At 39.7% G+C, this 22,522-nt stretch overlaps 1 protein-coding gene across 1 annotated transcript in view; it reads right to left on the bottom strand.

Moving 5' to 3' along the window:
• The window catches only part of LOC145780997 (ubiquitin-associated and SH3 domain-containing protein B-like), a 63,311-nt gene that overhangs the window by 26,452 nt on the left and 14,337 nt on the right, over positions 1 to 22,522 (bottom strand). Inside the window, exons 2-4 of the mRNA XM_082592691.1 lie at positions 9,097 to 9,150; positions 8,946 to 9,022; positions 6,792 to 6,901 (exon numbers count right to left, since the gene is read on the bottom strand). Coding sequence (XP_082448817.1) covers positions 6,792 to 6,901; positions 8,946 to 9,022; positions 9,097 to 9,150 — 241 coding nt within the window. The remainder of the gene's footprint in view (positions 1 to 6,791; positions 6,902 to 8,945; positions 9,023 to 9,096; positions 9,151 to 22,522) is intronic.

The raw sequence follows: 22,522 nt of genomic DNA, 5'->3' as shown, positions 1-22,522 counted from the left end.
GCTCAATTGCGCAAGAAAAAAACACACATCAATAACGCAAAATTACATTAAGACATTTAAGTGCTAATCAGACGTTATCTTAATTGCTTCCAAATCGCATGACGACTATTTTCGCCATTTAAAAAGATTGTTTGAGAGCCCAAATTAATTATAAATGGGCTAAATATAAATTCAGAGAAAGCGTGTTTGGCGTACCAGAACTCGACTTTCTATGCTGTCACATTTCCAAAGAAGGCACTTCACCTTTTAATGACAAGAACAAGACAGCAGCAATAAGAAATACGCCTTAGCTGCAACCTATTTTGGAGCCGCAAAAACTTCTAGGTTGTCTATATTTTTACCGCAAATTTATTCCTAAATGCTCCAACACTCTTTAAGAGCTTAACAACTATACACCTGGGCAATTACCAAAAAAGTGCAAGAAAGCTGTCCCTAGAACTAACCAAAGTAAGCGAGTCCACGTTGTCGAATACTACAGGCCTGGAAAGATCCTTACCTTACACATCGGCAAGGCATGTTACATTTACAAAAACTATTCACTACGATAACACACATCCACAAAACAATCAAGTTGCTTCAAGCCCACCTTGCACCCCTAACTCAGCCTGTTGATTCCCAAGACTTTGATGAAATCGAAGCTCTAGCCTATACAACCAGTCAAATTACGACTTCGAAGATTTGCAGTCAACCTTGATCGCTATCAGTGCTTCAAAACTTGGCAATGAACGCATTCATGATTTCTTGCAGTCCAACATCGACAGCAGTGACCGCGTAGATATCCAATCGATGTTATCGACAATTAGCCAGTAATGTCAAATGTTTTTTGGCAATTTTTTTCATCTATTATAAGCCCATTTATTAATATTGCTAGGCCTTGCTAAAAGCCTATGATTATTATCTGTTGGCAAATTACAACAACGCAGACAATCTCAGCACCAACCCACACAGGAACAAAGTGGAAAAACCACAGAAGACCACCTTACACAAGGTTAACATTACTCAACTCCTCCTGAGCATGAGGTAAAACTGCACCCCTCCTCAATAAGAGGAAAAACTGTATTCTATTTGAACAAGAGCAGAAAATGAATAAATAAAGCTTATTAATTTGTGCGCCACTCCGGCGACACTCAGACAAGTAAGTTTAGAAAGATTCTCTTTAAAGTGGCTACAAAACACCTGACATTGTTCATTCACTGATATCGCATCCGGAATGGCCCGTTTCGGTGAGTCCGATTCGGTGAGTCCGATTCGGTGAGTCCAATCCCTTAATGGGGGATTTTTTCAATTTTTTTTTTTAATTATCGGGTACCGTAACCTAATTATCATTGCCGTGTTAGGGTTAGGGGTTTGCGGTTAGAGGTTAGGAACTCACCGAATCGGACTCACCGAATAGTAGCAGACCCTATGGCATCATCATCTGTCTCCAACTGCATATCACTGCAACTCCAGGTGCCCATTGTTTCATCTAGCCTACGTCCACTAGGCCATTCCTTCTCTTATCGCCCATTCACCGACATTGTATCATCTGTATAACCCACCTACAGTTCTAACGACCTTCTCGCATGTTCCCGTATTGCTTCAAGCACCTCATCAGCCGGCATTTGCCGCAATGACTACGTCATGCCGTCTTGTAGTTTCAACCACATTTATGCTTTTTTATCATGATATACTATCGTGTACGTACGTTTCTCGGCAGCCGATTTGTAGCAAGAATTGACAGCGATAGACACGTGTTTCGCCCATGAGGCTGGGCTCATCAGTATCGCACCATATTCTAGCCACAAATTTATTCGACCACCGCTTTACCAGTCAGTTTAACTCTTATCTTTGTGGAAAGAAAAGAGCCAACAAAACCAGCAGGCGCCACTTCACATCGTGTACGTACCTTACTTATTGCATGTACCTCACAGATGCTACTCTGTATGGTTTTTAGCAGATGCGGCCTAGGGTGTACCATTTTTCAAAAAGTTTTTTGAAATTATTGCGGCTATGTATTACGGGTTTCCACTTTTGTTAAAAAGTATTTTGGTAGAGTTTCAGAATTTTCTCGCCAAAACTGTCGTTCTGCCGCCATTTTGAAAAAATGGCGTCCAGATAGGATATTATGAAAATCTGCAGCCTTAAACTGGCGTAATGTGATCATATAATATGTCGATTACGGGGTTTTTGAGGTTGCAGAACTCGAATTTGAAGTTAAAAACACTCTACGGCAACAATTTTGCAAAGTGAATTTTGACATATAGATGTGACCAGACTGTTTTGGACTGCAGATTTAATGAAAAGAGCATGTTATTGTCATTTTAACCTTGAAATGCATGTAGGCTATGCATAAACTTTTCTAGTCGGTGTGATTATATCAATCAGTATGAGGGAAAAATTAACATGTACTTTCACATCCGATGAAAATCCACTAACTAGTCCACAGTAGGCTATAGCCTGTACTTAGTTACTAACCTACCTGCTTATTAACTAATGGACGGCAACAGAGTAGCCTACCCCACGGCAGACCAAAAAGTTCGAAAAGCCGAAGTGAACTCTTCCTACTGGGTAAATGCTTTACTTCTACACGACGAAGATCATCATTAGCTCAGTGACTCGAAGAGTAGCTACTGATCGTACGCATTACGCAAGTTACAAGATTCAGATTAGTAATGGCACTGAATGAGACGGCCGGTGAAGCACACCGCTCACTGGCACAAAAATAAAGTTCTTCCTCATTGGGAACACTAGCGAAAGACTAGGTGTTCCAAAGCTTCCTAAAAGCTCTGACGTTCTTGCTAGGCTGTTGTTCCTTAGAGATGAAAGTCACAGAACGATCAACCAATCTATCGTGATAGCAAGGGAGGAAATTCCCCTGGTATGGAAACATCATTTTGGCGTGGGTTAGGTATTTGGTAAGAAAAACGAGAAACAATCTGGAACAGAGAAGTAATCGTGAAAGGTTATTGTTAAAAATGTGGATATAGACCGGCATCTGAAGAATTTGTATGAAACTTGGTATCTAGAACTTGATTCCAGGCGTGAGAGGAATAATAGTGATTCATTTAAAAAAACGTTAGCATGATATGGAAGAAAAGCTCAAGGATCCTCTGAATATATGTAAGACTACTTCGCGATCAATTCTCATGCATTCCGGTATTATTGACTGGGAGACAGATTTGGAATATCTGAAACATCAGCTCCAGAGAGATCAAGTAGGCTAGGTTGCGCATTGGGCAGAGAGATGCTCTGTAGAAAAGACGGGACTGAGCTAGAGAAAAACGACACAGTGCAGCTGGTGAAAGGAAACAGAAAGAGGATGTTGCTGACAATCTGAAAACCGTGAAGTTGGACTTAAGTGCAGATGAAGAAACAGAAAGTGACAGTGACAACTGGAAAACTCCTGAATGGAAAAGAAAATGGGTATTACGTCGCCTAGCCTATACCTTTAACATCTGATCGACTTGGATGAGCTATCGGCAAAGAACAATGTTCGCTATGTGGCTCAAGCGTCCGGCATACAAGTCGAAGATACTAATATCAGTCACAGCAGCTCATAGACTGGCTAATAAGACTATAGGTCCTCTCACTCCCAAATTAATTATCAGAGATGAGTTCCAGGCCCCTGATTTGGCAATAATTCACTGGGCCGGTAAGATTCTGAAAATGAGAGGAAATGTTTCATCAGAACAGTGCTGTGTAGGCCTATATGTATCTGGCAGTAGTTTTGATGATGAAGGTAATACAGAAAGGAAAGCTTCTGGGGGTGCATGAGACCAGACGGCACCAGATCATCTCAGGAACAGGCCGTTATAAAATTGGTGGAAGACTGGAGAGAGAAAGGTGTCATTTATGGAGGTATTTGATACGACTGCCGTCAATTCAGGGAAGTGGCAAGGTAGCCTACTTGTAGGCTACATTGCTGGAGGCAACAATTGGGAAAACAATTTGGAACTTACTGATCAAAAGTGGCAAAAAATGCCAGTGTCAGAATGGAAACATTTCAGTGATTATAAGAAACTAAGCAAATTCGTTTTGAACGTAAGGATGGTCAACGATATTGCGGAATGCGGATTAAGCTAATCACTGATTTTATTGACAGGTGTTCTGACGAAAGCCACCGGCAAGCTCTCTTGCTTGTCTTGCAAAGGCACAGAGAACAGTTTTAAAATTACAAAAAAGCTACCTTAGCCAAACTCAATTGTTAAAGAAATTCGTCAAAAATTCAGTGAATTGAGTGTTTGCATAACTCTGGTAGGCTATTGTGTTGATGAAATACTGGGAATTGAAATCAATCAGGACTGAAGCATAAGGAATAGCATGCTGAAGAAACAGGGATTGATCATGTCTGAGAGTGATTAACTCAATTTGTTTGTAAATGAATCGTGTTGTTATTTCAACAGTTTAACAATATTTCAGGAATGCTCATTCTGGGGTGAGGTATTCTTGGTCAGGTTGTGTCCATGTCTGCAAAATTTCACCATAAATTTCAAGTGGTAAAATTTCACTTTGCAAAATTGTTGTCGTAGAGCGCTTTTGACTTCAGATTCGTGTTCTGCGACCCTAAAAACCCCGTAATCGACATATTATATGATCACATTACGCCAGTTTAAGGCTGCAGATTTTCATAATATCTCATCTGGCCGCCATTTTTTCAAAATGGCGGCAGAACCACAGTTTTGGCGGGAAAATTCTGAAACTCTACCAAAATACTTTTTAACAAAAGTGGAAACCCGTAATACATAGCCGCAATAATTTCTAAAAACTTTTTGCAAAATGGTACACCCTAATGCGGCCCTCAGTCCTCACTACATGGTTGCTGCCAGACAAGATGTGAAAGACCTCCAGAAACTAACAGCACTACGACAGATGACACGTCAGAGTTCTCAACGACATCACGCTGTGGCCCTCATCCACTTACCTCGGCATGAGGAGTCTGCTACTATTCGGTGAGTCCGATTCGGTGAGAGCCTTTTTCGGTGAGAACCTTTTTCGGTGAGAGCCCTATTCGGTGATTTTTTTGAATTTTTTTTTGAACATTATTGGGTACCGTAGCCTAATTAAAATTCCTAACCCCAAAACCCCAAACCCCCTAACCTCAAACCCAAAACCCCAAAAACCCAAACCCCCAAAACTCCCAAAAAACCCAAACCCCCAAAAACCCAACCCCCCAAAAACCCCAACCCCCAAAAACCCAAACCCCCAAAAACCCAAACCCCCAAAAACCCAAACCCCCAAAAACCCAAACCCCCAAAAACCCAAACCCCCAAAAACCCCAACCCCAAAAACCCCAACCCCCAAAACCCAAACCCCATACCCCTATCCCCTAACCCCTATAACGGCAATGATAATTAGGCTACGGCGCGCAATAATTTAAAAAAAAAACTCACCGAATAGGGCTCTCACCGAAAAAGGCTCTCACCGAATAGGGAACTCACCGAATCGGACTCACCGAATCGGACTCACCGAATCGGGCCATTCCGCGGCATGAGATGCCTCTATTCAGAGATGCCTTTACTTAAAGAAGCTCTACGGAAAGGACGTCATCACAGCTAACCTCGCAGCAGCCGACATGTACCGAAGCTGCATCGCCACCTTATAAAATATCACCACACGTATCACCGAAACCATGGACTGTCCCAAACGCATCTGGTTTGCTTTTTGAAATGATTTTCTTCAAACTATTTCTTGCTTCAAGTAGGCTACCGTAGCCTACATGTTGGATAACTATTGCTTCACAGAATCACAGCAAGTGTCGAGTGACAAAACTGTGATAACAATTAAACATTAGCAAACAAAAGTATTTGTAAAAGACAAGATCCTTATTCAAATAGAAATAGATTCTAATTGATGTAATTTGCTCTGCTTGGCTTTTTGCTTGGCACTGAGTAGTGTTTGTAATATTAATAGTATATATATATTTATTGTGTAAAAGGCAAGATATATATCATACTTAATTTTAATGGATAAAGTAGAAGTTGCATCAAGTCGTCTAGAGGTGCAATGTACGTATACAACTATATACACTTTGGTAAAAAATCCTTGTGAGAAGTCGGCCGAGACAGAATGTCCTGATCCTGTTTTTTATTTTATATACATTATGTCAGCGCCATCTGTGACTTGTATTGTTATTGCCTATATTACATTGCAAACGCTAATTTATGAAGATGCAAAATGCGACACTTCAGACCTACTTGAAACTGTTTCTTTACAACTAGGTTTTAACTTGCAAATAATTTCTTAGAATGTACATCACTCTCCTGAATGATCGCAATGAAATAACAATAATGCGTTTTTATATATCGCTGTATCCATCGCAGAATGCATTGCTCCTCAGCGCTTTACAAAGCAGACAATGTGAATTATTGTAAATCCAGTCAGTGAAAAAATCCCATCATGGGATTTTTAAGAATTTCTATCTTCATGCGACAATTGTATTTTAGTCATAAAACGCTGTTGACAGTGTGTCTGCACCAAATGGGTCATCTCCGAATTGGGATATCTCCAAATCGGCTGCACCGAATCGAGCCATTCCGAGTAATGTTTGGCTGGGATATTTCTACAATTGCTTTTAGATCATTATTCAGTTTAAGTTTATCTGCACATGATCGCTATAAAAGTCAAAACAGAACATTTTCTAATATATCACTTTTTTTCTTTGGTAGGCTACATTACAATACTTGAAAAAAGTTGCAACTAATTGGATTATAAAAATAATGGAAATAATTCAAAATATCTTGTTGCATATGTTATGTTCATTTTGGAAGAGTTTGAAGTTGTAAATAAGTTGCAACAACTCGCCCTAGTGTTACCTTGAAGAACGAGCAAAGTGTGACGTGAGGAAATGAATTGTGGACACCATTCCTCCCACATGAAACAAGGGATTGTTGCCAAAACTCATCCAACTTTGCTCCAAATGGTCCTAAAAGTATGATACTCACGTAAGACTTTCTAGTTTGTGTGAACATGCTCTCTTTTTAAGCCATACTTTTATCGCTTGAATAGTCCCACTACTAGCTCAACCCTACAGTAAGTCAATAAGTTTTATATTTATTGTATTAATCAACATAGCCTGTCCCGATAGCTCAGTTGGTTCAGCGGTCGGTTTAGTACACACAAAAAAAACCCGGCAAGATCAAGCAGCACTTCATTCATTCATAGCTTGTCACGCCAGTGTCGGAGCCAGGTAAGAGCATTGTTTGTGATGTTTTTGAGGTCGTTGTCATCACATGAAGGGCTAAGGGGGCAGTTGGTGAGGATGCGCTTCATCGTCTGATTGTCTAGGCCGCAATCACACGTTGGGTCAGGAGTCATCTTCCATCGGAAAAGATTGCTTTTATTTCTCCCGACTCCGCAGCGGGCTCTGTTTAGGCAGCACCACTCTCTTCTCTCAAGGGTGGGAGTTTGTTGTAGACTTTCGGAAGGACTTGGGATGGCAGGATGTTGTGTCCTATCGGGCTCAGACGTCCACATTTCTAGTCGTGCAGCTGTCGCGCTTGTGTGTTCCAATGGGCCAACTTTGATGAAGATTTTGCGTGACTTGAGTCTTGTTGGAATAAGTTTGTGTTCATAGAGAGGGTGGCGTTGGTCGGATATTTGTTTTACTCTTTCCTTATTTGTAGTGACTTCTCTTCGGATATGAGGCAGCGCTCATTCAGCTGAATGAGTGTACGCTCAATTCCAATAGATGGAATCCCTTTTTCTTGCTTGCACTACCTCACAAACCCAAAAATCTGGAGAAGAGCTGGAGTCTCACGAGCCACCAGAGGACCTACAGAGTTATCTTCCGATATCTCTTCTCTGTGTTCACTTCAAAATTCCCGAAAGGCTAATCTATGCCCACGTCAACCCAATCATGATCAACCAACGTCCAACAGAGCAAGCTGGGTTCCAGCGCAAAAAAAATCTACTGTAGATCAGGTCACAGTCCTGACTCAAGACATCGAGGATTGCTTTGAGGCAAAAAAGAAGGCCGGCGCTGTCTTTCTAGATCTCACAGCTGCCTATGACACCGCGGCCTTACTTGCAAGCTGCTTCGCCTGTTTCCTGACAGACATATGATTTGTATGATTATGGAACTTGTCAGGAATCGAAGTTTTACCCTCACCACCGGCAACTCACAGCGAAGCAGATTGAGATAACTGAAAAAAGGCATCACACAGCGATCGATCCTGGCTCTACTGCTTTTCAACATTTACACCCACAACCAGCCAACCACGGTTTCCACAAAATATGCATATGTGAATGACCTGGCAATTCTCCACTCTATAAAGTCGTGGAAAAACCTAAAATACACCATGAGCCAAGACATAAAAACCTTCTCAGCTTATCTCCAGAATTGGCGACTGAAACTCAGTAAAACCAAAACTATGGCAGCAGCTTTTCATCTACAAGATCGGGAAGCTGACTTGAGGTCTGTGTGTCTTGGATGATGAAACCAAAGACTGATTGCTCTCCAACAGCCTTCCAGTGTAGTCCGAAAATATTGCAAATTAGGGGTGGTAAAAGGATAGACCCTCGGCTCCAAAGGCTCACACAATGAAGAAGAAGTGGTTGGAATAATTCACATATGACGATACTTCATCAAGCAAAAGTTACCTGGCAATTTCGGTGACCGGCCTAGCGTCAGTAGTTCAAAGCCTCTACAAGTAAAAATTGCTACGATTAAGCTATCAAAGAAGATTTCTCTGTCTGACGCTGAAGATTTAACAGTTACTGCAATACTGCTTCATTCAAATTGCCCTCATGTACAAATAGTGACTGAATAATCATCTTTGTCTGGCCAGTCAGCAAAGTTATGGAGCAGAAACAGTATTGGATCATTTTTTATGCTATAAGCGATCTGCTGACTTGTCTTAGAAACTTTGTATTCTTATTCATTAAACGATTAACTTTTACACGTAGGCTACATACCAAAAGGCATAACACATGAAATAAAAGCTAAATATAAACTCAACCGTAGTTACCAGTAGGGCAAGCATAAAGAATAAATTCTCGAGGTGTTGCCTGGTCCAGTGTTGGATCTTTGACATGCGCGAATATCCTGAAGGGATAAGACACATTGTTATAAAATAATATCTGGACTGTTTGAAACAAACAGATCAATTTATAACCTACCAGTCACAAGCAACTTGCACACCAGCATCACCAGTTGCTGCCAGAGCTTTTAATCTGAAATAATAAAACAACAAGAAATTGAAAAGCGTCACGCAAACAACTAAATTTATACACAACATTCGAAGCAAACCAGACATACATTGGTATGTCAACCAGACATTTGTTGACAAGGGCCGGGGAACACTTAAACCCAAACTTAACAACCAAAATTGCAATTAAAAAGCACATCGCCTCTTGTGAAACGTGCACTATGCTCATAGTAAGCCTACACCCTACATGCTGGCATAACTCAATAAAATAATGCACTAGGGCTGTTTAACTATGAGGCCTTCTTGCATAAATGAGTTTTAGTGTTAGGGTTATTTTAGTACAAAGTGGCATTACTTGATTTCTGTGTACTGTACAGAAACATCTGTGACGTGTGTTTTCAATTTATTTTTGAAAACTTACTTCACAATCACATTCCTAAAGCCAAATTTGAATTTTGTTTTAAGTGCCTTGTAGTGTTTTTGTTCATTTTTTCGACTTTTTAATAAAAACTGGACAAATATGATGTTCTGGCTGGTTTTTTTTTGTTGCTGAGACTTTTCGGTCATTTGTCCGAAATGACTTGAAAAAATTCGGTAATTTTTTCTGATGAAAATATTTCCTTTCAAGTAGCTGATATACAAACCAAAATTTGCACTTCCAGATTAGCTACAACATTAAGTTTCGCTGAGAAACGTTGTTTTTTTCGGACATTTTAACCGAATTGACTATATTTTTTTCGGACATTTTGCTAAAAAATCTGTCAATGACCGACAAATGACCGAAAAAAAACAAACTCCAGTGCTCTGGGTTTTTTGTTTTTTTTTAAGTGGCTTTTTATAAAAAAAGCATCCGTTTTTTGGAGGTTGGGTAAAATACCGACAACCCTGTTCTTGGTAGTTGTGGGTAGAGCTGAGTCGAAGTGTGGGAGTAGTTTTGAGTTTGCCTTTTTCTGGTAGAACTCGTGGTGGATTATGCTTATCTCTGTCGATCTTTATGGTGAAGACCAGCACAGTAGTGAGATAGCGTTGTCTGCTGTTGGTAGTCTCATTTCAAAGTTAATAGCTGGTTGCACTTGATTGAGGGCGTTTTAGATGGCTAAGGCTTCTCTGTTGTTGATTGTCAGCAAGAATCCAAACCTTGCCGGCTACAAAACTGCTCACTACAGAACGACGACATGTGTACCACCAGGAATTGTGTTTACAAGATCCGGAATGGCCGTTTCGGTAAGTCCGATTCGGTGAATCCGATTTGGTGAGTTCTCTATTCGGTGAGAGCCTTTTTCGGAGAGTTCTCTATTCGGTGATTTTTTGAATTTTTTTTTAGCTTAATTATCATTGACGTTTTAGGGTTAGGGGTTAGGATCTTATTTCAACGTTTAAAAAAAAATTCAAAAAATCACCGAATAGGGAACTCTCCGAAAAAGGCTCTCACCGAATAGTAGCAGACCCACAAGATCATATGCAAGAAATGGAGGAAAGCTACATAGGCAGCACGATCCGCTCACTTCACTCCCGCCTGAAATAATACCTCAGCTCAGATAAAAGTTCAGTCTCTGATGATTAGCAACAGTGCCTCGCTGAGTTTGAATTTGTAATCATTGCCAGAGAAAACGATGCAGTTCAATTACGCTTCAAAGAGGCCATTTTCAGAAGTAGACAGAGTCCAAAGATCAACAACCTTGCCAATAGGGAAGAACTACGCCACCTAATCTATTAATCAACTGACTCAACAAAATTTCACAGCAATGGCGCCTAACATTGTATCATACCAATACAGAGACTCAACAGACAGCAGCTTCAAGCCAAACAGAAGAGTCACATAAAACAACGACTCACTGACAGACACCATTCGTCATAGCACATGACTGGGGATTGGGGAACTGTGTTCCGAAAGTTAGTGGAATTTGCTATTACCACAGGAACGCGCAGCATCAGGCTAAAACAGGTCCTTAATATCTACATTGTGAAGTAAGCAACAATCATCCTGCTCAAAGCAAAAGTCAATCTATTGCAATGCATAAACTAGTGCATGGCTGAGAAGATTGGGAGCTGGTGTACAAGTCTCTGCGCTGGTCATAAATGATATAAGTATAACGTCAGGCCTCGAAATTTACGGCGGAAATGTTCGACGTCACAGCAGGAAATGTCCGTGGGAAGTACCATCTAGATGGGTCCTGGTTTTTTTTGCTGAGACTTTTCGGTCATTTGTCAGAAACGACTTGAAAAAATTCGGTCATTTTTTGTTTATTTCGGTCATTTTTTTCTGATGTAAATATTTCCTTTCAAGACAGGCCTCGAAATTCGTTTTTGCTGACGGCGGACAAACGTGTCCGATCTGAGTAGCTATCTCGGCGGACAAATCAAGTCTCATGGCGGACACACCAGTTTTAACGTCGATCGTCATGCTTAATCACTTTATCTTGATAATTCTTCGCCATTTGAGAACTATAGCTACGGTTTAGAAGGCTTTTTTTAATTTTACCGAAGTAACTCTGAAAGGCTTTCATCAGACCAACGACGTGTGTTTGAAGAGTCAAAGCGCCGTCTAGCTGCCTAATACGCAGGGTTGAGAAAAACCCGGGTTTTTTTTAAAAAAGCCCAACCCGCCCGGGTTTTTTTAAAAAAACCCGGGTTTTTTTGGGTTTTATTGGTTTTTTTTTAAAAAGATGCAAAAAAAGGTAGATTCATGCTTATTTCACCTCAAAACTACATTTTACGAATGAAGTGCCTTTCACTCACAGTACATGCTTGCATAACTCAATAAAATAATGCACTAGGGCTGTTGTTGCTTGAATGTTGCATCATCCATTAATTTCAAGATCAAGTTGGATGTTGCATCATCCACTGATTTCTATACCAAGTTGATGCTACCGTGGTAGAAATCACATTATTGCATCATTTGCTTTAGATTTGAAGGCAAGGAGCATTTATGCCATCATGTTTAAATATTTTTTATCATTTATATATATATTATATATAGTAATGGATGAGCATTGAGCAATTGAGCGATTGCGTGGCCATTGGCCATTTAGGCAAATGCTCTGAAACAGCCATGCGTTAGAATCCAGAATCTGTAATTGGTAAATAGCCTCCTAAATTGTATTTCACATCATATATACAGACTACAGTAGAGTAGTACTTTCACCAGTTTAACTATAAGGCCTTCTTGCATGAATGAGTTTTAATGTCCGCTCCGATAGCTCAATTGGTTAGCGCGTCACTTCTGGAACGAAGAAGCTTCAAGATCAAGCGGCGCTGGTTCGACTCTCGGGGTGTGCGCTTATGCAACGCACGTTAGAGACTGCTCTCCATTCAGCGACATCTAATGGATGGAGTAGTTCCCCGGCAACAAGACTTCAACAGGCGGAAACTTCACTCTGTCAATCTCGGTGACCGGGCCTGCGTCAGTGATTCAAAGCCTCTACAAGTATGCAAAACTGCCAGGATTAAGCTCTGCATTGAAGCTTTCCCAGTCCGAGGATAAAAATTCAATCAATCAATCAATGTAGTATACATACACAAAGTGGCATTACTTGATTTTTGTGTACTGTACAATATCCACTGCGTTTTCAGTTTATTTTTGGAAATTTACTTCATAATCACATCCTTAAGTCCTAATTTAAAGTTTGTTTTAAGTGCCTTGTAGTGTTTTTGTTCATTTTTTTTAATTTTCTAATAAAAACTGGACAAATATGATGCTCTGGGTTTTTTTATGGGTTTTTTTGGGTTTTCTTAAGTGGGTTTTTTCAAAAAAACCCACCCGGGTTTTTTTGGGTCAGGTAAAATACCGACAACCCTGCTAATACGCCGCATAACAGGAGAAAAGGGATTAAAACAATTGCTGCGCGGAAACAATCGGCCACCCCCACTAGTGGGGAACAAACCGACGATGGATTATGATGATGATGATGAACTGATCAAGTGATTAACTTCCACCAATCGAGGTCGTGTGGCTTCTTGCGTCACAATGCTCTGGGCACGAGTCGGAAAACTTCTACACTAACGCTACTATTTTCCAGTGATGCACGCGCATACAAAAAATATTGACGTTGTCAGCGCAAACACAAACGTTTGAAAAACCATACGCCATATGCGTCAACGTAACTTGTAAAAAAAGTTGTCGGCGTCAGCGCATACACTAGCGTAAATCCATTATGTTTGCTAGGTGCCAAACATTCACAAGGTATAAACCACACGAAACAAACAAGTTTTATTTTGAATTTCCACGAAGAAACACAAGCATCTGAAAGTGTTCATCTGACATTTTGCTGTGTTTTGGTTCCAATATGAATTTGCCCATTGAAAACATTCTTTCAACTTATTGAAAATTTGAAAAGTTTGATAAAAAAAATTCAACCAACAACTAAGACATCAAAAAGTATGCGTTGACGCCAGGGGTGCAACTAGGGGGGCTGTCTAGTCGGCATGACAGCCCCCTTTAAGATTTGCAACTTCAAGAAGAGGGACGACTAACTAGACTGAGACTTACGGTATGTACTGCTTAACATGTGTCAGTTCAAGCTACGTTCTATGCATACCAAACTTGTTTCACACTCAAGTCGCATAAACCGCAATACAAAATATTAACAGACCGTCATTTATTCACGCAAACTTGTGTCATAGAATTTTCTTCCTGAATTTGTATCGATCGCTTTAAATGAATGATTTCGTCCGAGTACACCGGTTCAGATAACGCAAGCTTTAAAGCACCCGGCGGCCATCGCCGCTAAGTAGGCTAGTGCTTGAATGACTGCCGGTGCTACCTCCTCAGTCGGCCAAGTTTGGCCGCCGGTTTCTTCCAGCCAATTATTTAATTTCGCATTAGAATGATCGTGGATTAAATGTCGAAAATATGTAGTATCAAAGAGTGACGCAGAATTAGGTCAGCGCGTCATAATCATCACTGTTGCATTGCGCGGGAACATTTGCTATATAAATGGAATATATCCAGCTGCGATCACCAGCGCTGTAAGTCTTGTTTGCAATTCCCGACGTTTATTTTAACAAAGTGTTAATCCGAAGTACTAATTTACATCGGCTGGCAATATTGTCGTTTTTATATCGATTCAATGTTGTAATAGCTAATCCTTTGTCTTGATTGGGATTACGAGAATGAGGGTGGAAAAACTAAAAGGATTTGTTTTCCTTTCTTAGAATTTGGTTTCTAAAATTTGGTAAATTGGATAACTTAGGATGCAACCTTATTAACCTACAAAACGAAACTGCAGCTGGCTTTAGGCTAGTCTGATTCGTAATCTTCGTATGGTCGCAACTTCACACATTCTTAAACCAATATTATAATTTTGGTATCAAAAAGACGGCAATTAAATTTTCTTTGCAATCTTGTCAAATTTGACATGCATCCAGGCCCTAAGCTTGTGTGGACTACTTTTTAAAATGTGGGCCTGGAGAGCAAACAATTTGCTGCCTACTTTCGAAAGCGCGGGAAACTTTTTTTGAGAGTAGCAAGCGCAGACAGAGCGAAAAAGGTCGCTTCGCACGTCACAGAATTGGATCATTGCGCTGTCAATTTACATTAGGCTAATATTCTAACAACCTAATAACTGTGATATATTCGCTTCTTCAAATAATTGTTAGCTTTCTCTCTTGTTGCCGACCCCTTTTGGTTTTTTCTAGTTGCGCCGCTGGTTGACGCTATGCGCTAAAACACCGCAAAAATTTTACGGCGTAGCCTCAAGCGCAAACTATCCAAAAAAATGTGGCCGCAAGCGTTAGCACAAACAAAAAGTCTACGCCACAAGTCTGCGGCGTAGACTTTTTGTTTCATTAGGATTTTTCTAGGTTTATTTTTGCTTGTCATGTGAGCGAAATTGAATTTTCCCTGAACCTTTTCTTACGGTAATACCAAAACTAAAATTTTGCTGCATCTTGCTGAAAAGCCTACCCATATGTATAATCTAATTTTGTAACCAACCTTGCCGTATCAATATTACTCGGAGATCAAAGCCAGACATTGTGACGTAAAACTTGAACTAGGTTGCGCGTGGTTACTGATTAGTGTAGAAGTACGGTACTCCCATCAATTCTTGGCGAAAAATTCACCTTTATTACGCTAATTCAATGTCATCAATCGTTGAAGCAACGTAAAAAATCAAAAGTTTTCCTGCTTGAATGGAAGCTAAAAGAGATACGATACAGTAGGCTATTCACATTTTGTAAATGCGCGCTAGAATGCACGGGAAATTATATTCTCGCAAAAATTGTTCGTGCTATGCAATGACGATTTGTATCGCTAGTTCCTGTGTTATTTCTCGGACAAATATGACCGATCTAGATGGTACTTCCAGCGGACATTACATGCTGTGACGGCGGACAAGCCGGACATGTCCGCCGTGAATTTCAAGGCCTGAGCTGATACAAACCAAAATTTGTACTTCCTGACTAGCTACAACATTAAGTTTCGCTGAGAAACGTTCGGCGTCGTCATGTGAGCGTCTGGGGCCGAGGGTCTATCCTTTTACCACCCCAGATTCACGATGTTTCCGGACTACACTGGAAGGCTACTAGAGAGCAGCCAGTGTTTGGTTTCATCATCCATGACACGCAGACCTTCCACTCCGTTAGGTGGCTTGAAGATTGAAGTTTTATTTGAGAAAAGTTAGAACAGACAAACATTTCTTCAACGTTCATCAGCGAAACTCAACCTTGCAATACCCGGCCGAATTGACTATATATTTTTTCGGACATTTTGACCGAATTGACTATATTTTTTTCGGATATTTTGCTAAAAAATCAGTCAATGACCGACAAATGATCAAAAAAAAAAAACCAGGATGGTTCATATTTGTCCGCCGAGAAACACAGGTCCTAGCGATACAAACCGTCATTGCATAGCACAAACAAATGTTGCAAGAATATAATTTCCAGCGCATTCTAGCGCGCATCTAGAAAATGTGAATACTGTATCCCTTATCTTCCATTCAAGCAAAAAAACTTTCGGTTTTTACGTTGCTTCAATGACTGATGACATTGAATCAGCGTAACAAAGCTGAATTCTTCGCTAAGAATCGATGGGAGTACAGTACCGGTACTTCTACACTAATCACCAGCAACTTAGTTCAAGTCTTATGTCACAATGTCTGGCTTTGATCTCCGAGTAATATTGATAAGGCAAGGTTGGTTATAAAATTAGATTATACGAGTAGGCTATTACAGCATGATGCAGCAAAATTTGTTAAAGGCCTACTAAATGAAATTTTCAAACAGGAATTAAGCAATAAAATGCGTAAACTGAACATTCAAGAAAACATTTCAAAAAAAAATTACCAAATAAAATTTGTTTTCAATGGCACTGGCAAGTCCCAAAGTCCAATGTTTCATTTATTTTTAATTTTTTTCAAAATGACCAAAAAGTGCAAACACTGCTCGAGATTACGCCACTATCGACAGCAATAACATAAGCCACGTTACCACATCTGATGTTTTAACATCAGACCTGAGGTTTTGAGTGAACTGTTTGATGTTTTGATGTACACACATACATAGCCTACAGTTAAACCGCCCGCAGTAACAACTATTGCGCAATCAGCTGATTGCTAGTCCATAGTGACGTAGACTGTACAATCGCACGCTTTACTGCTCACGCCCAGTCCCGTTTTGAAAGCTCTGACAAAAGCACGCGCGGAATGGTGATCAGCCCGAAATGGGGCGAAATTTTAGTGAAAATCGTTTTATGGTAGCATGTTAAACACAAAGAACGTGGAAAATCGCCAAGTTAGGTTTTTCCTTCAGTATATATCCCTTTAAGTTTTGGTATTAGGCCCAGGGAAAATTCACTTTTGCTCACATGACACGCAAAAATATACCTAAAGAAAAAAGCATAGTAAAACTTTGCACAGCAGAAAATAGTAGCGTTAGTGTAGAAGTTTTCCGACTTGTGCCCAGAGCATTGTGACGCAAGAAGCCACACGACCTCGTTCGGTGGAAGTTAATCAGTTATGTGGCGTATTAAGCAGCTACAAGTAGAGATGTAAAAAAACGTTTTTTTTTTGTTTTTTTTACCTATTTTGACATTAAATGTCACAATATGCAGCCATTAGGGTAAACTCATTGCAATAGCGTCTTTTTCAGTAAACAGTCTCATAACTCGTATAACTTATTTCAAATCAGACTATACGTCTGGTAGGCTCTATTGCAATTTTGTAGATCTCGAGTCTCAACACACGAGCCATAAAGATTTCTCATCGTCTCAAATAGTAACAGTGTCCTATGGTTGGCACGGGTCTGCTACTATTCGGTGAGTCCGATTCGGTGAGTCTGATTCGGTGAGTTCCTAACCTCTAACCCCTAACCCTAACTCCTAACCCCTAACCCTAAAACGGCAATGATAATTAGGCTACGGTACCCAATAATTTAAAGAAAAAATTGAAAAAATCCCCCATTAAGGGATCGGACTCACCGAATCGGACTCACCGAAACGGGCCATTCCGGGTTGGCACATCTCAAGTATTGTCTGTAATTTGGTCCAGCCAGTTGTTAAATGCAGTACCACACTCGTGTACAGTTTCGAAGCCACCTGGGATTTTGGTTAACGAGCATGTTAGGACCAGGTGGTCAGTGTCCTGTTTCTCTGCTTCACAAAGGCACTTTTGACCAGCACACCACACCTTTTCCAGTACAACGTCAAGAGGTTGTTCCAGTAGATGTGCATTTGGTGCAAACTTGATGAAAACCACACAAGCGGTTCTCGAGTTATAAGTGAAATAACCTTAGCCACTAGGTGGCTTCATAGATACGGAGCAATAGAAAAACGGCAATATCTCAAGAACCGCTCAACATATTTGGATAGTTTTTAGCTCTACCCCCATGTTTTCTGGGTGGGCTATCTGTTTATAAACATTAAAACAAGTTTTGGCTATTATATACTTTTTAAAATAAAAAGAAATTAACCTCTTGTCGTTATGCATCGATAAAACCATGATGCGTATCTATAAAAAAAATTTCTTTTTTAATTGGGTAGAGGAAAGATAAATGAAAAGTTTGGCAAAGTGCTGAAGTCCCAACTTTTAGCCTAAATCACATTTGAATGTAGTGAAAGATGGAATATTTTGATGTTTTTTTATTTTCCCTGAAGAAGTTCAATACTCCTTTGTGATGTCATAGTCATGTTTGTTTTCCCTTAATCAGACCATTGTGCTGTCATAGACATGGTTAAAAGAAGTATAGTTGCACTTAATCCATCCAATTTGAAGTAGTTTGCAGGACTTCGAGACTTTAGCACTTTTCTGTTTTTGCCAAACTTTTCGTCAATCTTTCCTCTATCCAATAAAATTTTTTTTTTAAAGTTACGCATCATGGTTTTATTGGTGTGTAACGACAAGAGGTTAATTTCTTTTTATCTCAAAAAGTAGTAGGCCTAGTTCCAAATTAAAATAAGTTTTCACCTTTGGTGTTTGTTTTATATTTTTATCCTGCATTGCGGGAATATGGGTAAAACTTTATATTATACTTGTCAGGAAAAGTATGTATTATGAAGCATTTATTCACTACGTGAACACTGAGCAGTGCTGAAAAACTCCACTTTAAAGGGAAAATTTCTTCATTTAGGGTTGGTAGATACTAGCAATAGTCAACATGGGTGGTGGGCATTTGAAAGGAACATTAACCTAAACCTTTTCCGACAAATGCACTTACTTTTGACAGCTAAAAATATCAGTGATAAGATCTCTTGCATTATGTCACAAATGATCTGCAAGAAGCATCAATGACAAAGTGTCTAAGACCTTACAAGTTGCAATACACGAAAAGAATACTTATGTTTCAACATTTGTAAAGTATAATATACATCGTTGTTAAGCTATCAGTTGAAAAACATGTTTAAACAAGCTATTGGCAACAGCTTACATTAGTAAATTACCACAAACCAGGTAATGTGTGTTCTAAATGCTGTCATCTTGTTTTTGCCAAAATTTCGTCAACCCATTGTGTGTGTACAAGAATAAATAGTCCCGGTATACTAACATCTAACATCGTAGGCTAACTTCCATAGAAGGAAAAATAAATTAACTCATCCACATTATGTCATGTATCAAATTGCATTAATTCAATGTTTGTCAAGTCTACTGCCACAAACGGGTCTGCTACTATTCGGTGAGTCCGATTTGGTTAGTCCGATTCGGTGAGTTCCTAAACTCTAACCCTAACCCTAAAACGGCAATGATAATTAGGCTACGGTACCGGACAATTTAAAAAAGTTGAAAAAATCTCCCGTAAAGGGATCGAACTCACCGAAACGGGCTATTCCGGCCACAAACATGCCTGAGAATGAATAAGAAAGCGAAACAACGTAGAACTATGCAAAAACATATGCTTCTGCCAAGCACAAACACTTAGGAAATTCAGCACAACCATAAAACCATTTTTACTAGTTTAATGTTTTTCAAAAGCACTATAATGAAACTAAGCTGCAAATTGTAAAAAATTTGCAACTTTTCTAGAAAAATATGACAAAAAAACTAAATAAAACAAAAAACGCGTGTTTTTTTTGGCCCAATTTGTTTTTGAAAAAAAACGGTTTGTTTTTTTGCATTTACAACTTTAGCCTACACGGCATTTTGACTAAGCGCATGTCGTTGGTCTGATGAAAGCCTTTCAGAGTGACTTCACTGAAATTTTAAAAAGCCTTCTAAACCGTACGGTAGCTATAGTTCTCAAATGGCGAAGAATTATCAAGATAAAGTGATTAAGCATGACGTTCGACACTAAAACTGGTGTGTCCGCCGTGAGACTTAATTTGTCCGCCGAGATAGCTGTTCAGACCGGACACGTTTGTCCGCAGTCAAAAAAAAAACGAATTTCGAGGCCTGTACGTAAACATAAATCAAGATTGGAATCGACCAAGCCATGTAGGGTGAAATGAGTGAACACTGGACAGCTATAGTGTTGGGCAATATTGAAAAAAAACAAAAAAACGATACAATATTTCAAAAAAGTGCTCGCTATTTCAATACTTTTCGATATTTTTGTTCTAATTAAGAAAAGAGTTTCTCAGCCTTCGCTATTAGTGTCGGCAATTGCCGACGCAGATGCATGGATGGCGCATTAGCGTCGGCAATAAAAATGCAGAGGCCACACGAGCGCTTGTATTTGTAAGGTTAGGGTTAGACATTACTCCCAGTCGATATGCCACAGCCATAGCTTTGTTCTGTAGTCAATACCCTGATGGAGCTCTGCGAAAGAGGCGTGTGGACTGTGGATGGGTATCAAAGCACGACAGCCGCAAAACGTGGACGCTTCATTGCGAACGGCGAAAACAGTGTAGATTTACAGCCAAGCGACGAGCCTCTTGATGTGTCCGATTCCAGTGATGACGTGACAACCTCATCCTCCGATACAGCACCTGATGATTCCGATTCTGACAGCTAGTTCTTTATCGAACAGACTTTGTGTTGCTCGCAGTATCCCAATTGTGCCGAAATTATGTCAGTGCATATGTAAATCCAAGCAATCTTCTCGCTGGGAGCTGGGAGCTGTTAATTTGTTACCGGTACCTGGTTGAGCAATTAATGTTATTGTACAATAATTCAATGTCGCTAGATGGCGAATTAATGTAAAACAAACGTAAATTTCTTATTGGGTATCGTTGTTACGCAATATATCCCGCTGGAAAAATTAAAATTAAATCGATTTGTGCTGATTTGAACGTTGAATCAACCCAAAATTAACTACTTTTCCCCAGTGCCGTGAGTTATTTAACACCGTAACAACGTGCACAAACGTAAATTTCTTATTGGGTATCGTTGGTACGCAATATATCCCGCTGGAAAAATTAAAATTAAATCGATTTGTGCTGATTTGAACGTTGAATCAACCCAAAATTAACTACTTTTCCCCACCGTGAGTTATTTAACACCGTAACAAAGTGCGCACAACAAATCAAACAATGCGGTCATGATAGACTACTCTAGTATATTTTTTGCTTCTCGTTTTACATGTTTTGGTAGAATTTTTTTCGTAATAAACGTTCACAGCAATTGCCAAGGCAATTTCAACCTTTGCTGTTTGGCCTTGGCAACGTTTTTGTAGGGATTTGCAGTTACGAGTTAGGGCTGTGATAGTTAAAATATCGAACGAAATTGAAATAAATATCGATATTGAAAATACATCGTATTGTATCGAAAATTCGATATATCGCCCAACACTAGACAAAGACAGCTATCAAGTCAAGTTATTTTGTTTTAATGGCACCACATATAAACAAACAAGCAGATTAAATGAAAAGTAAAAACAATACATTAAATAACGTTACAGAGCTGTTAGTTCTAAAGAATATGGCACAATTAGGATGGTAGCAAAAAACCATAAGCGGTCTTTTAGTCAGCCACCACTCCATTACAATAAATGTTATATGCTATGTCTATTATATCATATATAATATACATTCAATCATTCGTGCACACATGTGTGCAAAGCCAGGCAAACTACTTTAATAAACAAAAAAGGTTTAGCCACTGACATTAAAAACAACTGCCTTTGGTTTGATTTTCATCCCCAGATTGAACAAACTGAGGATAAAAATTAAAACCAGCAAACAAGATGAGGTCAACGACCAATCTGTGATTGTGTGCTAAAATACAGCATTCACCCGGTACTTGACAACTGGGCGAGACAAAGTGGGCGAAACCCACTTGGGCGAGACCAGGTGGGCGACGAGCCAAGTGGGCGACGGACCAAGTGGGCAACAAGCCAAGTGGGCGACGGACCAAGTGGGTGACGGGCCAAGTGGGCGACAGCCAAAGTGGGCGACGGCAGCGAAAGTTTAGTGGTGGTGACATATATAATTTATCTAGTTGCTTTGCAGCGTCACGATTTATCGTGAAGCTTGAGAGAAACCCCTCAGAAAAGAGACAAACGAATGGCCAAAGAGTGGTTGAAGTCATCGAAGCTTGTCAGTCGTTATAAAGTCATATTTTCTGTTTTAGATCATAAAATATGACTTTTAATTTTTACTTTAAAATACAATAATTGATTTAAAGAAGGGAGGCAATGAGAGTTCTCACGCTGAGTTTCACGAAGCATTGGAAGCAACATTTTCATTATTTTTTGTAGTCTAGCATAGTCTAGTGATAGCGCTTGCTGTTTGATGTTAATTTGCATTGTGACATCATCTTGACACATTATTTCGCAACACACAATTCAGTCTCTGAATAATATAAACACTTGCGGAAGGTCACTAGGTCAGCCAGTGCTGAGATCTTAACTCCTAAGTAGGCTAGCTGGTTTGGTAGGTACATGCATTAGACATTTGAATTTTTGTAGTGATTTTCAAGCAAAACAGAAGTTTTTTGTTAGTTGTTCGAGTTTGTTCGCGTTTTCACTGACTTAATAGTGGCTCGGAACTTTCTGCCATATTTCGTACTGAAGTATTATTCTGACTT

Source organism: Aplidium turbinatum, chromosome 12 (genome assembly GCF_918807975.1).
Source record: "Aplidium turbinatum chromosome 12, kaAplTurb1.1, whole genome shotgun sequence".
Taxonomy (NCBI): Eukaryota; Metazoa; Chordata; class Ascidiacea; order Aplousobranchia; family Polyclinidae; genus Aplidium; species Aplidium turbinatum.
Note: the sequence above shows the minus strand (reverse complement) of the source record. Positions and strands in the feature narration are given on the sequence as shown.